The following is a 20,702-nucleotide window of genomic DNA, read 5'->3' as shown; positions in this document are numbered from 1 at the left end:
TACAAAAAATGGTAGAAGTTGGTAGCTTTTTTAAAAGAAACAGTATTATATAGGTTAGGTTAGGTTAAACGGGCAGCTCTGAATAAGAGTTCACTCGGAGGCCGCAGAGGCCCATTGTGAGCTCCAGAGGAGCTTTCCCCAAGATATCCAGATTCTCGAAGAAGTGGTCCCCAAGAAACTTGAGGCGTTTTCCTCGAAGTGCTGGACACTCGCAAAGGAAGTGCTGGACGAATTCTCGCTCCTCCTCATCCCTGCAGCTTCTACAGAAATCATTATGCGGGGCTCCGAACCTGGCGGCCATGTGGCCAATGGTCCAGTGTCCCGTTAGTATTCCTGTGAGAAGCCTGACGTTTGACTTTGAAAGCCTTAATAGACTCCTTGTTCTTCGTTCATCGAGCCGTGGCCAGAGTGATCGCGATACACGGCAGGTGTAAAGGTTTACACACCTACTATTGGTAGCTGCCCTGGTCAGTCTCTCGACTTCTGAAGACACAGTATTAGATAGTTTTTACTCATATGCGATAAATCAAGGCGAATTTATATAAGATGATGTTACCACAAAATGATGTATGTATTTGTTATGATTCGCCTTGGGAAATATTGTATTTTTTTGATTGTATATTTTATACATAAAGCGGGGGCCGAATCCCGGAATTCGTGATCGAACGAAATTCGTTGCGAATAGAATGAAATAAAATTACAGCTGTGTTCTCTTAAATACTATTTCAATTGAAAGAGCGAACTCGCTACCAAATGCCGTAATATCACAAACAATTTTTACTTGCATTGGATTCGATCACGGCCTACTCTCCACCTCTTTTTTTAATTAGATTTTAAATGCTTGGACTTTGCGGACCTTTCGTTTGTCATTTTCTAACAAAAATGTACGATTAGCTGATAGAGATGCTGTTTCACTTTTAAATTGGTTATGGTCAGAGTTAACTTTTCATTTTTATTATAGGTGTGTTCGATGGCAAAATATGTACATATACACTGCTTTGATTTAAATCTGTTTGCATTCTCTCCAAAAAATATTGGTCGATTTTTAGCCTTTGTTGGTAAAAATGGTAGAAAATTAAATACAGCTAAAAAGGTAGTAGATCTATCAATAAAGTGGTGAAGTCCGTGCACTGATCTCACCATTGACGTCGTCAGAAAAATCTTTGATGCCTTTTTTATGTACCCAGTGCATGCATCCATATGCATATGTAGACATACCTGCATACATACATTCATAGATACAAATGTACGAATTGCTGTGCGAACAGCATTTGCTTATTTGCGCTTTGCATTAGCCAAATACATGCTGCGGTACTCAAATGAAACATTGCTGAAATATTTGTGATTAGGAAGGGCGAAATACTTATGTTACATACCGACGTAGTACTTATTATATACATATACATATATGTATGTATTCATACATATGTATGTACTTACATACATATCTATACATACCTGAATAATCATAGACTGACACTTGCGTTCTTCAATGCCATGCATTTAGCAGATTCGTTTGATTCTCGAGAAGGCATAAACTTTTTCACACTACATTACATTTGAATACATTAGTTATCACCCCGCCGGATACAAAGCACTCGTCGCAAGCTTAGAAGGTACAAATGTACATATTCTTCATTCATACATACAGTGACTCAAACAAGTGACCAAGTTATTTTTTGTTTTGTTGTTTTTCTTTAAAACATTGTAAACGCTTCAACCAAACCCATATGTATAAATGAAACTATCAAACTTTATAAAAAATTTAGGAAAATTCAACCAAAAAATTATCAAAAATCAATGCAATTTTTTAGCCGCTTTAAACGTGCATTTCATTGGACTAAAATTGTATGGGCAACAAAACTGCACTCCCAAAATGTTGTAAAGATTCAAATTAAAAGGTTTGAAATTTGTATGAATATTTGTTTAATTTTTCTAAATTGTGTATAAAGTTTGAAGCTTTGATTTAATTATATGGGTTTAGTTAAAGCTTGGACAATATTTTTATAAAAAAAAAATAATAATAAAATTTACTTGAAAAACATTGTGAATATCGTCACTTGAAATGCAAAAAGACGTAACATCGTAACTGAAATGGAAAAAGTCGTGACTAATATTTTTTTATTTTTTTCATAAAATGATGTGGGCATCATGTTACAAAAAAGAAGGTAGTTTCACTAAACAACTGTTTGATTAAAAAGCAGATTTTTGGCAATTGCTAAATTGTTAAGAATTCGAAGCGACGTTACCCAATTTAAGTTTTTTGGTAAAGGAGATTTTATATCACAAATTTGGGATTAGATATGTACAAAATAGTTCTAATAACCTTTATCGCTTAAAAGTAATTCAAATCTTATCTTAAAAATATTTAAGTTTTACACTTCATACGATGACCACTTCCCAAGACTTTATTTTTAGATTAATTAAATTTTAGTAAACATATACATATGTATATGTAAGTATTATAAAAATTGTGCCCTTTTGTCATCTCATTATTTTGCAATGTATCTAGCCAGGACTATTACCGTTTTCTATACCGAAGATAATTGTTTCTGATATACATATTTATGGTAGCTTGCGAATCTCTTAAATATAATTTACTGTTCAATATTGGAGGGGGTGTGAAACAAAATTGACGACTACACCCAGTGGAAAGAGAACGGTCCAAGCTTTAAGTCAAGTCACCCTTCACCTCTCTGACCGCTGGGTAGCCATTTGAAAATGGGGTAAAATTAGCATTATGCCAGGAAATGTAAACTCGGGTTACGCCAACCACAGGATTTATTTCGGCCGCAATTAGAAAAAAATAACCTTAAACTGCCCAACTCCGGCTACACAGTATTTTTTACAAAAAAGTGCATATTCCACCCCGAATTTATTAACAATTTAGTGTTTTTATTTGGGTTACGCGTGTGAACAAAATAACCCAAAATCATTGTACAAATAACCGAACCATATCCAGCGAAAGACCGCTTGCTTGTTCAAATTTTGATTCTAAGAACAAAATGCTTTAAATAAACAAACAATTTATAATACGATTTGAAGGATTTTAGAATTGGATATGGTAGCACGAAATGTCACAATCTGCTTAATTGTCAGGTTGTTAATATGGCGAGGAAAAAGTGATAATGGAACTACTTTCTTTTTTGTATCATGATGGTAATTGTAATTCGATGAAATCCATCATATAAATCAAAAACTGAATTTTGAATTTTTTATTAGTTACGACGTTTTGTATTTCAGCGACGATGTTTGCTACGTCTTTTTGCATTTCAGGTGACGATATTATTATTATTAAAAAAAATAAATCAACAAGTGGTCGTGGCCACTTGTTTGAGTCACTGTATGTCTGTAGCTTGTCCGCTCTGAATGGGGCGAAAGCTATGCTATTAAACGAGGTTTTCAAAACTTTATAGCTGTTTGGATTATCAGGGCATTGACTTTCAAGATTTGTTTGAGACTGGCGGAAGAGATGGATACGTATTGACTTTATGCGTTTCAACGATTTTTTATTTTATTTTTTATTTTAGGTTAAGTTAGGGGTGTTTAAGACAAATCGAATCAATTTTTTCTCAAAACTTTTCAAATTAATTACAACATTTTAATGATTAGTTTGAAATACATACATGTACACATTTATTTCACGCTAACAGTCCACGAAAAGTACAAAAATTACCCAGTGGCAATGGAATTGAGTATGTATGTACATACTTTCCATTTAATTATTATCGCACTCTTAATCAAAAACAGTCAGAACTCAAAAAATCGCAAACGTTCAGGAGAGCCAGAAAATTGTTGATTCTGCTCAATGTACGCAAGCAAAATGAAAACAGTTTTATCCGTATTTTTTTAGTGATGTGCTGAATTGTCGGTACGCAATACTTCAATACCGATTTTTATGCAGATTTTTGAATCCTAATCTGTTTTGTCATCTGGAGGACTTTTTTCAGAAAGTTTTTTAAGAAACTATTTATATTCATAAAAAACTCCATTTCTGGAGGTATTTTCAAATCGGTCCAGCTCGCTTAAATCTTAATATTTTTCCGAAATATTTTGGCGGACGTCTTAAAATATAATAAACTTTGTAATCCCTCCGGAAAAACCGCAATTTTTTTGGTGATGCAGTCTAATGTACATATACATTTTGAAGTGAAAAATTCAAAAAAGTGAGACGAGATTTATTTAAACGTTCTAATGTTTTCGGATGTTTATATAATATTAAGTGGGCCATGGACTTGGTCACGCCGATTTGGTTAGTTTTCAAGATTGTGGTGAATCAAGTCAAACAAGTATTTTCAAATATTAGGAATCGTTTGATAAGTTAATAGTAGTTTCAAGCATATAAGTATTTACATACATACATTAACATAATACAATTAGGGTGAGAAACGCCCATTTTAAGTCCATTTATGCAGTCTTGAAAATTGTTCGCGGTCTCTAATTCTGCTTTTATATGAAAGTAGGGGACGTGCAATAAGTGTTTAGATATACATAACTATCTATATATTAATACGCTAACGAAATCCCATACAAATCTATTCCTCCCTACTGCTCCTATGTTTCTCAACCAATTTGGATGATTCTTCTTTTGTTCGAAAGGTATTATTTTCCGGTAGGTGCCCGATTTGGTTTCACCATCTATGAATTTTTAAATTATTTAACAGAATGTATATTACTCCACCAAACAGTATGTGTAAGCGAGCTAGACGATTAACAGGTGCTGGTGGGCCTAAAACACTTCCCTGGCAAAATGAAAAAGTGTGTGAAAAAAGTGAAGTGGTCGAATTTCGACAACGGGGCGATACTAGTTTTAGTTAATTCCATGATGTGAAAATGTGACTGTAGGTAAAAGCAATAGTATTTAACATATTCTGGGAAATCCTTTTGAGGACTCTCCAATTGGACGATATTGCTTTGCATTCAGCTTGAATTTATTTAAAGGTTATATATACAATTGAAGAGAATTTTTTTTAGAAAAAAACTGGAGATCCACTTAAGTTTTTCGATATAACTTTGGTAAATGTTACTCGATCGGTACGTTATAATTAACAAATTGAAGGCGAGACTTACTGTTACTGATTTATGATAATAATATGATGAAAATCGTTCAGATTATAAACAAATTATTTTAAAATAAAAAAAAAATGTTGAACAAATTTTTTTGTCATTTTCCTATATTTGCAATTTTTATATTGTATGTATAAACATGAGCGAAGTAATTAGCGTTTATAGAAGTTGTGCCTGTTCAGTGTTTCCATTCTCATCTGCATAAACAAAATTTTTCCACGATGATGGGAAAATAATGGCTTTCTATTAGACTTACCGAAATTGTTCCTAAATTTGCAAAAATTCGCAAACCATTGCTAATATTAAAAAAATATTAGAATATTTGGAACCAGCGACCTAAATGCACGCCATCAATATTAAAGCTGTTCTTTAAATCTTTTGACTATAGGCCAGTGCAATTATCAAGAGAACAATTCAAATTTTATTGAAAACAGATAACCTTGGGATTAACCATAAGCTAAAGGGCTGCGAGAAATGAAATTTGACTTTATCTTTTGCGTAAACGGATTGATTATCTAATAATACGCACCAAACCTTTTTGCCGAACCCAGAATTTTTAACAAGATTTTGTCTTATTCGAGTAGTGTGCTGTGGGTCACTTTTCGGTCGATGCGCGGGCTCTTACAACTAAAATAAAATACTAATATTTTGCAGGCTTGTTATTGACTTCATGATACAATATATTTTCACTATTACCAAGGGATTTGAGAAAAATTAGATTTTCGACCCGCCCTAATATACATATACATTTTTCATTTGAAACAATTGGGGTATTCACAACGGTGTCGTAAGTGGCGTATTATTGTAAGTCGTAAACTTTAAATGCCTGAAAATATATCAAGGGGACTCGCAATATACCATTAAAGTCATATTATGCAGTGCATAGTTGGTTGTGGTTTCAAGTTATCTAAACAAAATATTTATTTAAGCTTTTAAAGTTTACGATATACAACAATACAACACTTACGACACCCTTGTGAATCCCCCATATATCAAAAGTTCTCTTTGCCCCTACATTCGGCTTTTGATAAGCGAGTCTTCCTTGAACGGTTTTTCCATATTTTTGGCCTATGTGCGCTTTTTTAGAGACCTAAATATTTCGGTACAGAGTATCGATCAATACTTAAAAGTATCGACTTAGCACATCACTAGTATTTTTCCAGTTAAAGAAGATATTGATGAAGAAGAAATTTTGGTGGACGTTAGAAATATGGTCAGTGAACTGTTTTAAAGCTCAGTTTGAAGGCTCAGTTAGTCTAGACTTAACATATTTACGTAGGAAATCGCCAATGATTATTGCAAACGTCAACTTAGCCGGAAGAGAAAATATTTTGTTTTTGTATTTTCCTTTTTAGCTGGTTGTCACTTTGTTGCCGCTTTTAAGCCATATCAAAAAATTCCTGAACAAAAATATATTGCGTTAGTTCCGCTAGGTAAATTAAGTCTAGACTAACTGAACCTTTACAAGTACTTAACCACCAGATCTCAGTCCCTACCAATCTAACATACTACCGTAATGACAATAAATTAAAGCTCGTCAAAAATCCTTAAACTTTTGGAAAATAAGTATTTTGATCATTCTTTCATATTTGACACTATAACCGTTAGTCGGTTTGCATCGAGATCAAAAAGCTTCGCCAGTTGCTTCTCTCCTTTGCAGTTTTACTCCAGTTGTTCATCCCAAGCGGGGACAAGCGTCGTCCGCATTTAATCCCGAAGCATTTCAACAATCTCGGAACTTCGGGATGTGAAAAATTCTTAACCCGAAATTTTTTGGGATTTCGACTTTATCACAATTTAGGAATTTAGCAATAAATTCAGCTATCAAAAAATGGAACCACATAGATTTATTGTCGCCACATTTGGCTTTATGCGGAGCATAATGCACCTTAGTGGAAAAGCCTGTATATATATTAATTTATTTGAAAAAAAAAAAACAGTAAACGTCACCGGATCCCGAAGCCACAATCCCGTGACCCCGGTATTGAATGCCCTAATTCGTACAAGATGTCTAAGCGCCGCAATCGTTGTATTTGTATGCGCTTAACTAAGTTCATGTCTTTAAAAAGTTCCTACAGTTCGTCATTCCATCTTCTTCGGTACGCGTCGCCCACGCAAACAGGGCCATAGATCTTGTGTAGAATTGTTCTCCCTAACGCCCCCAAATCCTTCTCATCTTTGTGCGACATCGTCCACGTTTCCGCGCCATATAAAGGGACGGGCATGATCAGAGATTTGTGGAGCGTGATCTTTTTTCGTCGGCCAAAAAAAAAATCAAAAGTTTTTCGAAATTGCGCGGCAAAAATACTTTAGAGTACGTTCACACAGAAAGCGGAGCCGAGCCAAGAGAAGCCGTTCCGAGCTGAGTGAAGCTTTCAAATTGCTGTGGCTGTACTTAAGTGTTCATACAGCAAGCTTTTTCGGAAGCGTTTTGGAGCTGAAAGTAAAGCAGTTTTTGATTTTGAATTTTCTATTAATTGTTCAGCTTCACGATTCTGCTGCAAATGAGATATTAAACTATTCACACGAAAACGAATTTTACAACTAATATTTTGAATAAAATTGAGCAAATATTTTTGCCGATTTTTAATGACGGTAATTTGTGTAGTAACTTTTCAGCCGTGTCCATTAGAAAAGCTCCGCCTCGCTTAGTTCAGCGCCGCTCGGCTTTCTGTGTGAACGCACATGATTCTAGAACCGAAATTATTCTAATACTTATTTTCAGCCAGGAGAGTTGTATTATTCTATCTAATGCGTATCTAATGTGCTCGGATGTTTCATCATTTCTAAGGCAAAGGCGGAATTCCATTTCTGTGGACAGACCGATCCGATAAAAACGAAAACCTGCTAGTAAGCAGACGTCAGCTCTATATAGAAAGTTGCTCTTGCCCTTTCCGGCCAAAGGATAACAAAACAACTCCGCATTAAGAAGTCTCGAAGAAAGGCGTTTCCATAGGAACAGATTAGAAGAGTAGCCAATTCGTGGCCGAACTCGGTTCATTGGTACCCAGTGTTCACTCTTTCCCGCTGCCATGGTTAAAGGTTGTTAAAACAATCTTTGGATTGTCTGAAAATATCTATAAATATCTCTTTCCATCCTTTTTGAATCACCCTCATTCTGGTGCCAGTTTTGGGCCACCTGCTTATTATAATAGAAAGTCAAATGTCTGGTTTGAAAATAACCGTCTTTCGTCGTTGAAAAAAAATTCTGAAGCAATTTATATGAAAGAAAATGAGAAACAATAGAATTCGTCTTTAGGGAAGTCGGCTAGGCCGGTAAAATACTTCGAATAAAATACTAGAGGGAAACTAAAAAAAAGCTTTTTTGCGTTCAACTGAGACTTCCTATAAATTGGAAATTTTGATTTGATGAGGTTCATGCAAAGGTTTAAAATTGTCTTATACTTATACCTACTAATTTTAGGTTATGTAAAGTATATGTTTGCTCTTGTTTATAATTTTTTCTTTAATTGCCTTTATTGCAGACCTGATACCACTTTGCAGGCCATTGTTTACAAACTTGTACCCGGCCTCTATGAGCGGGAACTTATGCGCAAGCGCGCTTTCTACAAAGATCGTCCGGAAGAGGCTGCCATGGCGACACCTGAACAACGTGGTGATGATACGGAGCATCTCATCTTTAGCCCTTCTGACTATATGTCATTGTCGCTGGAGTTTGCGGATACAGAGTAAGTACAGCATATCAATGCACGAGGTTAGGTGGATAAGTCAGTGCGTTTTCGAATACATTTTTTTTTTTTTGAAACTACCGTTTTATTTCCTTATATATTATTCGTTTAGTTTGATACTTGACCTTTTTTGAATATCCGGATAATCAAAGAGGAAGGAATATTCCGGGTATCCGGTTTGTATCCGTATAAACGATTGCACGACTGGGTATGGGGTTAGTCCCAACCCTACTTTTTAATCGACCCAAATCTTTTACCAACGAGCCACATCTTCGATTTGGAAACGGAAAATAGTCATTGGGAGGCTATATCTGGAGAATAATTTTGATTTCTCGTATCCAAATAGTAATTTAAAATTTGATTAACCCGCTCAGTAGGGAGGAGCGGAAAAATCAAATTTTCAATTTCCAAATTCTAATAGTGCGGAATAGTTGCGTAACATGAACACATTGAACTACATATGTTAAACTGTTTTCTGATCGGAAAATAATTTTCTAGAAAGACTTTGAGTGTGCAGTTTTTTATCCAATTAAATTACATATTTAGTATAGTGTTGTGCATACTTTAAAAATCGCATTGATTATTGACAATGTTTATTTGCTGACCACGCAGTTTTGAGAAATTGATTTATTCGCTCCCCCTACCGATCACTTAGGAATTCAGTAATACGGTTTTTGCATGAAGCAATTTTAGAGGTGATTAGTTGAATCATAAGTTGGATGGCCCCAGTTTCATTGGCACAAATTAATTGAAAGGCCGTTCACACCAGGCGATTGTTGCTTTCACCTAAAAGTTGCCTGTCAAATTGCCTCGTGTAAACACCGACCACCACTCCTAAACTACTCCTTAGCCATTGAATTTATTAAACCTTTCTTTGGTTTAGCTGCAGACGGAATTAACTTTTTACATTTTCGTTGTCAAAAAAAAAACAAACGAAATGCCTTAGTTTGGTCAAACTTGTATAGTATTTGGCAGATGATAGTTGAAAGCAACAGTGTTGCATTTAAAATTACTCAATGGCAAATTCAAAGCGTCACTGATTTTTCGATCAACCCTCGTATTTAGAATATACTACTTCTCTGCTTTTCGATATCTCCAATATCGATTTAATGCATTACAAAAATGCATACAATTTCTAATGCTTACATATTATTCCATATTCCACACACAACTACAACTATGTTCCCTTTCCTCTCTCCTCTTCTCTTCCCATTACAGCGAACTAGTTCGACGAAAAAGTGGCTATGGTGAATTGCTGAAGCCACGTTACCTGCAGTGTCCCGCTATGTGCACTGTTGGTCATTTGAAGAAATTCGTACATGGGAAATTCGATATTGATGCGCAGCGTTTCAACATTGACATCATGTACAAGGTGAAGACCATCGTTCTGCTCGATCACTACACGCTCATGGATGTAGCGTATATTTACACATGGAAACGTGATGCGCCAATGCGTTTCTACTTTCGTGTGAAACGTTGTCTACGACCAATTGTTAAAGCACGTAGACCAGCGGCCATAGTGCCAGTAACTGCGCCAGAAGTGGTTGAAATAAAGGATGAGGTTGTGGACGTACCGGCAACGATGGCAAATGCGCCGCCGAAAATCGTAGTTGTTGAAGTTCCACAAGCGATCACCACCACCAGCACCACGCCTGTACCGGATGCTATGATAATAATTCCGAAACCCGTTGTTGTGGCAGCTCTAAATGCTACGGATCCACTTCTCGTAACGCCAGATGATATAAAAGAAGAAAAAGAAATAGAAGCGGTTTTAGAAAAGAAGATAAAGTCGAGTGTTGAACCAGCAACGAAATCAGTGAAGCCGCCAAAGACCACCTCCAAAATGCCTGCAGTCAGCTCGACCACAGAGACTAAGCGGTCTTCAGCGGAGCGTAAAGCGGAGAAAGCGGAAAAAGCTCTGAATGCGCATCACTCACACAGCTCACCGAAAACTTCCAAAGAGAAACGGGAAGCTAAAGAAGCTAAGGAAGCGCTAAAACAAGCTGCAGAACCGCCACGTGATGAACGGAAGGTTGAAAATATTAAGCTTAAAATTGACCTGTCAAAGCATAACAGCGTTACCATTATAAATATGTCTGATCCAAATCGTCGTGAGATTACCAAGTCTGTACGCCCTGAAAAGGAGTGGAAGCTGAAAAGTAAAAAGGATAAGGATTCGGCAAGTCCTAAGCACTCATCGAGCGGTGAGCGCAAAAGCAAAACTCCCAGTCCACTTACTGTACCACCACTGACAATAAAAGCCGAACAAATCAGTCCGCAAACCAAAATAAGTCCTTTGGCAAAAAACAATAACCATACAAGGGAAAAGACGCCCACACCTGCGTCACCCACCTGCAATGAGGACGAACAAAAATCTCAATTTCTCAAGTCATTTGCACTGACACCGATTAAATCCGTCAAGAGCGAATCACCCGAAAAGTCTCCGAAGTCGCCGAAAACCAGCCCCAATTCGGGTTATACACACAAAGTTGTGGTAAAGTCGCCCACAAGCTCAGCACGCGATCCGCTTAAGACAACAATAAGTACTGTGTACAAAGGCACCGGCATCCCATCAAAACGTAAGATTAAGGAACCAGTTAAGAATGTAGTAAAGAAGCCTAAATTATCACCACCACTCCCGGCAGATGACTTTAAAATAAAGTTGCCTCCAAACCCGATTGGCAACACAACAAAACCCGCTGGCTCACCTGCCGCAAAATCTGGTACCGCAGCGAATGATAAGCCGCTTATGCCGCCACCAAAAACAACCAGCTCGTTGACTGCCGCAACGCATGTTGGCACCACAATCACAACAACATCCACAAGCGCCAAACCAGTCACCAGCAGCAGCCAAGCGATTATGCGCCCGCCGATTGGTATGCCGCCAAAAAAGCCCTCCGGCAAGTTGAGTGCCGCAGCGCATAAAAACAATTCCTTACCCCCCACGCAGCCATTTACACGCATCGAAATGTCTGCTCCTGGCAACCGCACACCGATTGCAAAGCGCTACCAACCCATACTGCCGAAGTCAACACGTCCCAACCCGTTTGCTAACATACCAAGTGACGTCAATAAGCTACTGAAGGATGCTGGTACTGAAATCAAGTCAATCGCTAGCAATGCCAAGTCATCAGGGAAGGTGTACGGGCCGAAGACAGCCACCAGTGGCACAACAATAACGCCAGAAAATAGTCTGATGGGGCCACCGCCCACACCAGTTGTTAAGCAGCAGCCTCAAAATATCAACCAAACGCGGCTGGGGGCAGCGGGTAATGCCAACAAGTCGGGCGGGAAGAATGGAAAATCCAGCAATTCGAATAATTACTTAAACCTCGCGCTGTTCAACGCTTCCAAAACGAAAGGTAATGAGGTGCCACCCGGTTGCCGCACACCCATGTACACGCCCAATTCGCCAATTTATTCGCCCAGCTCGCCGCAGTATATGCCGAATTACAACATTCCCACAGTGCCTACTTACAAGTATACGCCACGTCCCTCCAGTGGTTCAGGCAGTTTCTTGCAAAATTTATTAGGTGGCGGCAATAATCAAATGGCCGGACTTTTTCCAGCGCCCCCAACTAAGAAAGAGTTGCCGAATTCGAGTTCAACAAGTGGAAACAGCTCGCCGTCCTATGGCGGCAACCAGAAGACAGCGGATAGCAGCCAAATGCAAGCCCCAAAGCGGGTTTATCCCTTCGCACGCAGCCCCAGTCCGGAGGATCCGCCAGAGAAACAACTGAAAGTGAAGTCCTTGCTAACTTCGTGCAACATAAACATTCCCTCCTCGCTATCGATTACCATTACCCGCGAAGATAGCGAATCACAGGCAAATAACGCCTCATATCCGAAGCACAAGAGCCCGGTTAACAACTACATTGAGATACTGAAATTGCCCGATCAGCCAACCGAGGTTGTGGAGCAACAAAATAAACGGGCTTCACCGCCCGCGCAAAAACTGCCCCCAACAACGCAGTCGTCGTCGCTCAAGCTGCTTATGCCGCCGTCGGGGAACGCTCCCACATCGGGTTCGCCTGCAAAGCGCGACTGTGCAGAGAGTAAATCTGCCGCTTATGGCGCTACGAATTTAACACAAATGACACAGAAACCTCAAAGTAACATGGCCGCACAGAAGACAACATACGGCAGTGTAATGAGTGGTGCAAACAAAACGCAAACTATCTCCCAAAATTCAACTTCGGCAACAAAATCGCCGCAACCGAACGCGACTGCTTTTCACCAGAACCCAAAGCACACAAACGACGGTGGCCCGCAAAAGTCCACTATGAAAGTGCTTGATCCCTTGAAATCGCCACAAGCGGATCATCAAAAGCCCAGTGGAGAGAAGAGGTCGCCTATGCAAAGTCCCGAGAAGAACATCAACACTTCCCCCAATGGTAAGACTACACACAAGTCACCCAGCAGTTCGGGCGGTATCGATGCTAGCAAGAAATTCCGCCCCATTTTGCCGCGTCAAAATCCCACGTCTGCAATTTCTGAAGTCGTGCCACCAAAAGTAACCACAGCCAATATTATCGGCACCTACTCGGCGCCAAGCGGTGTGGCAGTCAAGGTGCACGCAAACAAGAAAGTCACGCCGCCTAAGAAATCACCGGGCGCACAACAACACCAGCCTCAACCACAGGCGGCGCATCAGCAGCCCAAAAACGGCCACTCGCCTAATGCATTGAGCGCTGGGAAAGGCAGTGCGCCACAGTCGAACAAATCTCCCTCACCTGCGCATCAACAGTCCTCAAAATTGGCACCGAACGCTAGATCCAGTGTCACACCACCGCCCATTTCATCACCGAACGCCAACGTTAACGCCAAGATGATGCACCCTCCACACCCTGGCATGTCCTCCGCCAGCATGCCATCGCTGCCGAGTCTACCCGCCATGTCAAATCTACCGCCAACAGCGCTCCAAGTCGCCGCTATGGCTGCAGGATTGCCCGGCATGCCATCGCACCTAGGCGCTGACTTCAGTAAGCTCTTCAAGGATAATCTGCTGCGCGCACAGGCGCAAGCGGCGGCGGCCGCCTCACAGCCCGGTGGAATGTTCTACCCCTATGCAAATGCGCAGCAGTTAAGTCACCACTACAGCTACCAGCAAGCGTTCATGCTGGAGCAGCTGTCGCGCATGCAGCGCGCCGAAGCGTTAAATGAGTTCATGCAGAAGTTGAAGAACGGCACGGCTGACAAGCCGTTGGAGAATGTCGGCGCTGTAGGTAGCGGCAAAGCAGCGTCTGTTGCAGGCCCGAAAGCTACGCCAGGGTCAACAGTGGGTAGCAGCAGTGCGACTGCAAAGTCAACGAATTCCGCCAGCGTCAATGCCCCGCCTGCCGTTGGCAATCATAGCGCTAGCGCTGCCAGTGGTGCAAACGCGACGAGGGCCAAATGAAAGTGAGTGTGTAGGTGAAGTTGGCTATGAAAAAAATGATTAAAGCAGCGCTTATGGAATTCAATTCCCAGCGTGTAGGCATTGGCGCTGCCACAAACGCTATCCAAATTTGAAATGGAAAATTTTTTCTCTATGAGTATATAAGTATATATGTATGTAATTTTAAAAATTAGTAATTTAATTATGTATTTAAGTAAGTAAAACTGTTTTTGTTTAACTGGTTCTTGTTTTTTGTTATCCACTGTATTACTTATATTGGCCTATTTATTACTAGGCGCTTCTTCATATGTATGTATGTATGTATGCAATTGCGCTACCACCGTATTCGCTAAAGAAAATCACAACAAAGTGTATACAATAAAAAGATTGATTAGCCCTAAGCAGTGTAAAATATTTAATTAGTTATGCTCACCTTTAAGAAGCCCACAGAGCAACTCTGTCCCCGTCCCTGACTGAAATTTTATGGAAAGAAAAAATGCAATGATTATATTTTTATAAATATACATACATACATACAAACGAATACATGAATACATACATATGTACTATTTTTAGAATCGCTAAAATTATAAATGTGTACATACATATACATACATATGTAGATATGTATGTATGTAATGCATTATTGTATGTTAAATACTAAATTTATCTGTATGTAGTTTTAAATGTAAAAAGATAAACTATTTTCGTATGAATGCGAAATTTGAATGAATTCAATAAAATAATTGAAATATAAATTATGAAAAAAACAACAAATCGTTTCTTTTTCATTAGTCTAAGCGTCGGTTTGTAGACATAAATCGGGGCTGCAATTATCTCAAGAAGAGCCTTCACTCGAGCGTCGTCATCTTTTTATTTGGCTTTACAAGCCTACCACCGGAAATTGGGGAGATTGAATTATCACGAGAGGCGAATTGTCTAGGAATAATCCTGTAAAAGGGGTTCAACTGAAAGTCACATCTCCGAGCTGTTAACAACAAGGCTGTCAGACTCTTTATAGTAAAGCATGGGGGATATCACCCAAACTGATGTTTTGGTCATTAACTACCGATTATTAGATGTGTAGTAATATCAGCAAAAATAGAGGCCAAAAGTCAAGCACCGCTTAGTCTGTGTAGCCATTACAGGAGCCATGCTCACCTGGCCAACGAAAGTACTACGATTCCTGACAGGCATACCACCTCTAACCAAAAGCAATTGACAATGAATCTTGATGGAGCGCTTTATGTCCCAGCAATTTAATTAGCCTAAGAATTCAAGACTTTATGGGTGCTTGATGGTTTAAATCTATGCTTTGAGAATCCTGTCATACAACTCATAGACAAAATGCCAGCAAAATTATCCTTTAACAGGTCCTACAAGGTATTAGTTCCTCAAATGAACACTTGCAGAGTCTAATAGACTACTAATGGATGTATGTTCTAGAATGGCTATGCTGGTCCCGGTGTCAGCAGCATTAAAAGCTCTGGACTCTATTGAACCCTTTGGGTGGCACCGTAATATGTTGGATTTTAATGTACCGACCGAGCTGAAGGTATCGAAAAACGTGGATCTTATCCGAGCTTATGTGGTCCACAACCTTTCTGTGGTTCGTCAAACGTTTTCTGAAAGAATTCTGAATGAATTTTAGTCGATAAGGTCTGAAGCCTTTCAGAGTCTCCCGCAGAACTTCAGGTTCTGTAGCTAGAACATATTATGCGAGACATGAACACCCAAACAGACCCTTGCTAGAGGAGGAGACTCCACCCAGGCATGGCAGAGGGCATCTATTCTTTTACAAGAACGAGGTCTAGAAATACATCGACCAACCACTGGACCCGACGACGTACCGACGAGAAATCAATGGTATTTATAGGGGGTCGGTCACCATCTACCATGACTCCCGGCCTATGAATACCGTGATCGGAGGCCAATCTCCACCTGTTTCCGACATGCAGCTTCAACTGCCAAGAGAGACCTGCGTTACCTTGCCCAGTTACGTTCTGGAAACTGTAGCCACCTCAACAGCTATCTTCCACCTCTTCACATGCCTGCTCAATATCACTCATCTAACACCTCTATCCATTAGGCCGACCCTGTTGAAACTGCCTGTTTCTTGGGCCTACCGTTAGTTGACCTCGATGACAATGATTAATGGATAAACCAAAATAGGTGGGGTTTAGTAGTGCCGCAACAAAAACATGCGATCGCTCTTCGGTGAGCGGTTTATTAACCATGGCACCTCTGTCGCCCACGGAAACAGACCAATATATCTTTCGGTGAATGGTTCTGTGGAAAGCCCTTGAAGCCTATTTATCGTTTTTCAACATTGTCCATATAAACGAATGGCAAGGTGACGAACTGCCTACTAAGCTATTGAAGTATGGTGGCGGGAAATCGATAGGCGAATATATCAACTATTATGCAGAATATGGTCGGATGAGTACAGGCTCGGCGATTGGAATTAAAGTCTGATCTGCTCAATCCAAAAAAAGGGCGACACCGCTACGGACCAGCCTTCTAAGCATTGCCTACAAGGTCTTACTGAGCATATTTTGTGTGTGAAAGGCTAAAGACCATCGCCAACGAACTGACTTTAGACATGGTATCATGGAGCTCTAGTAAAAAATTTTACCCGACGGCCTATATGTAGCGGTGTCTGAATTTGATATCCCCGCGCATCTAATACGGCTGTGTAAAAATGACGTTACGCAAAACCATCAGCTGCGTCATAAGGTGCAATCCCGTATTCCTCGGACTCGGACTAGTAAAACTGTCAAAAAATAAAAATTCGCTCAGAGCGAGAGAGTAACACTGAAAAGTACGGGATCGCTTTCTAGTAAAAAATTCATTACTCATTTACTCAACCAAGCAAAAACGCAAATAAAAATTGCTATTTTTCCCCATTTTTGTAAAGTCCCCAGAAGGACCTGTAAGGGGCCTAGGCAGTCGGGAGTTACATTTTTATAAACGGCACACAACGATCGGCCTTAAAAGAAAGTTCCCCCTTTTTTCACAGATTGCAACCACACTAGAGAGTACCCATTAAAAGTAATAAATTTTTTTAAGTAACTTATAAGCCCCACCTTAATGTACATACATAAATTTTCTCAATTGCATTAAATATTAAAATAAATGTCTTTCACAACTGCGCGTTCATTTGTACATCGTATGTATTGGAGAAATACATACATATATGTATATGGATTTGTTGTATTCTCCTGGGAGCATTATATCATAAATCCATACACTCAACTGTGGAACAAAGTATTTGAGCTGTGACGCTCGCGAAGTGATTAGGGGAGACTGCTCCTTCATAAACGCGACTTCAATATAAATAAAATGCTGCCGCTCTACCGTGACAATAATGCGAGTCATTTGTCTGTACTCATACCATTAAAGCAAAACTTTTCGAAGAGGAGACTTAAGGAAATTACTTAAAAATTAAGTGTATTCGGTAAGTCCATTCAGATGACTTGAAACAAAAATGTAGTTATATAATTGAAGGGTGTGAAGTGTGAATACGAAAAATTTTAAATAGAAGGGAAAATATTTCTTCCCCTAAAATCAGATTTAAACTTAAAGTTGCTTTACAAATAACTGAGCTGAAATGATTTAGTGCACGAAGTCATGTGAAAATGATTTTTTATGTCTAAGTTGAGAATTTCCGGGTGCTAGGAAAATTGTAACCCTGTACAGAAAATGACTCTGGGAACTAGGTTACTTAAAACGTTCCAGCAATTTAAAAAATTTTTGTTATCTCTCGATTCTTGCTTTCTTGGAAAAGAAATACTGAAGCATGCCACTTCAGCAACTAGTACTTAACATTCCACCTAAAGACATCTTCATGAAAAGTACGTTAGGGCGTTTATCACGCTGCGAACAACTGGCAATAACATAATTTCATTCTGAACAGAGTCGGGGTAGAGTAAAAAAAAAAGTAGGTGCGCCTGGGCCACACTGGAGAAGTGAAACTTACGGGACATATCTAGCTTGCCTCATAACCAAAATATATCCATATGTAGTGTTTAAATTTACCTTGGTCTTCATCTTTGTTTTTATCTTTTCGATGACGTGATAAGATGGAATGTTATGTCATTTCATGTGATGTGATTTCATGTGACGTAATGTGAAGTGATGTGATAGGATGTAGTGTCATGCCAAATTATGTCATATCATGTGATGTTCTGTCAAATGATATCACATCATGTGTATCGATAAAAAGATTGATAAAAATATCGATAACAAAATCGAAGAAAAACATCGATAACAAAGTCGATGAAAATAACAAAATCGATAGAAATATCGATAACAGAACCGAATATAGAAATATCGATGACAAAATCGATAAAAATATCGCCAAATGTCGATAACAAAATCGATAAAAATATCGATAACAAAATCGATAAAAACATCAATAACAAAATGAATAAAAATATCGATAACAAATTCGATTATAGAAATATCGATAACAAAATCGATTATAGAAATATCGATTACAAAATCGATAAAAATGTCGACAGAAAAATCGATAACAAAATCTATATTAAAATCGATAAAAATATCGGTTATTATATCGATAAGTTCAAAGAATCCCGAAATAGTTCCCAAGGTTGAGTCTCTGTGTCTCTATCTTTATCGTTTTCTATAGAATTACCTGTATTTTAATCCTTCTTCCTCTATCTTCATCTTTACTTTTATCGGTATCCTCATCCTCATCTTTTTCCTGATATTTATCTTTGTTTTTACGTTTATCTTTATCACTTTGTTCATTTGCATATTTCCCTTTGCCCTTATAAGAGTAAAGTGTTTAAATTTACCTTCATCTTCATTTTTGCATTTATCTTTACGCAACTTTGTTTTTGTTTATATTTTTACCCTTGCCCTTAAAGTCCAGTTATGCATACTTGCACTGCTAAAAAACTTTTACGTAAAAATCAAAACCCAACAGATATCTACATGTTAAGTGCTATGCGTTGGGTAATCGCTTACACGCAAACCCCGTTTAACAGATTATTATGTGACAACTCTCATGCAAAGCTAAGTATGCATAACTGGGCTATTATCCTTTTCTTTATCTGTTTACGTACTCACCTTCACTTTAATTCTTATATTGGTCTTTATCTAAGTCTTATTCTTTAACCTTTGATTAGCACGTTTTTGTCAAATTAATACCATTTGCATACGTTTAAGAAGCACTTGATTCCGTCCCAATCATTTCCGTGTGGAGTTTGCGTTTCACTATTTCCGTGTGCAATTTCCGTTGAATTTGGCAATTTACTCCCTACCAACCAACCGCCGCTATAGAAGTTTCACCTCAAAAAGTGACGATTATTAGATCACGGCAATTGATTGTGACAGCAAATTGTGATTCCATTTCCCCCACAGAAGCGACTGGGAACGAAGCGATAACGAGATTTCGGCCATCACAGATGAATCGAAAATATTTTTCCAGAAACTGCCTTGATAGAGTTTTCAAGACTCACAGATTACTGCAGAGTATTCCAAGCTGAAATATTCATATGTATGTATATAGTTAACATTTAATGCATGCATCGACCTACACTTGATATGCAAATCATCTTTTTAATCTCTTTTTGTCGATCGTAAAGCTGCTCTTGATAACACGAAGAGAAGCTTACGATGACCTGTCTAAATTTGGTATCCCCGCAAAACTAGTATGGCTATGTAGAATAACGTTGAGCCACAACTTTCAGCTCCGTCCATTTTTAGAAGAAGGTCTCCGCGCCGTTTGAGACCAAACGAGGTTTTAGACAAGGCGATTCACTCTCATGAGATCTTTTCAATCTGATGCTGGAAAGCGTTATAAGAGCTACCAATCAGAATCGCAGCGGCATCATATGCAAAGCAAAAGCACGATGCTGCTGGTGTATGCAAATTATATTGACATCGTCGGTCTGAAACAAAGGGACGTAACCGCAGCATTTTCCAGTTTAGAAAAAGAAGCTTACGATGTTGGTCTAGCGGTGATTAAACCGTTGGCAGCTATAAGTAGTGAAGGTCTGTGTCTACCTAGGCTCCAGCTTAAACAGAACCAATAACGTCAGCCTGGAGATCAAGCGAAAAATAACTCTTGCCAAGATGTGCTACTCTGGGTTCGGTAGACAATAGAAAAGCAGAGCCATCTCTCGACGAGCAAAAATTACGCTCTACAAGTCTCTAGTCATGGCCGTTCTTCTATAGGCGCAGAAACTTGGACGATGTGCAACAAAGATGAGAAGCTTTGGGTGCTTTCCCGAGAACTATTCTATGCAAGATCTTGGGCCCCGTTCGTGTGGACGATGGTTATAGGAGAAGATGGCATGATGAACTCTTTGAAAAATACAACGATACAGCGTTGGCTGGTGAAAAGGTCCTTCGACTCGGTAGAACGAAAGCAAGGGCGCCCACAAACAAAATGGAAGGACCAAGTGCAGAAGGATCTGTCTGCACTCGGGAAGAGCAACTGGCGAAAATTCGCACAGGAGAGAGGTAATTGGAAATAGAAATGGCTAAGAAATTTTCTTATGAAACATTTTCTTGAGGCAGTACGCAGTTCTTAAGAAATT

At 39.0% G+C, this 20,702-nt stretch overlaps 1 protein-coding gene across 1 annotated transcript in view; it reads left to right on the top strand.

Moving 5' to 3' along the window:
• Positions 1-14,333, top strand: part of Psc (Posterior sex combs) — a 35,308-nt gene extending 20,975 nt beyond the window's left edge. The window contains exons 4-5 of the mRNA XM_017620602.1: positions 8,553-8,756; positions 9,975-14,333. Coding sequence (XP_017476091.1) covers positions 8,553-8,756; positions 9,975-14,154 — 4,384 coding nt within the window. The 3' untranslated portion in view covers positions 14,155-14,333. The remainder of the gene's footprint in view (positions 1-8,552; positions 8,757-9,974) is intronic.
• Positions 14,334-20,702: the final 6,369 nt, after the last annotated feature.

Source organism: Rhagoletis zephyria, unplaced genomic scaffold, assembly GCF_001687245.7.
Source record: "Rhagoletis zephyria isolate East Lansing unplaced genomic scaffold, Rhagoletis_zephyria_1.1 Rzeph_scaffold_00039, whole genome shotgun sequence".
In the NCBI taxonomy this organism is placed as follows: Eukaryota; Metazoa; Arthropoda; class Insecta; order Diptera; family Tephritidae; genus Rhagoletis; species Rhagoletis zephyria.
The sequence above is the reverse complement of the archived record's forward strand: the minus strand, read 5'-3'. Positions and strand labels throughout refer to the sequence as shown.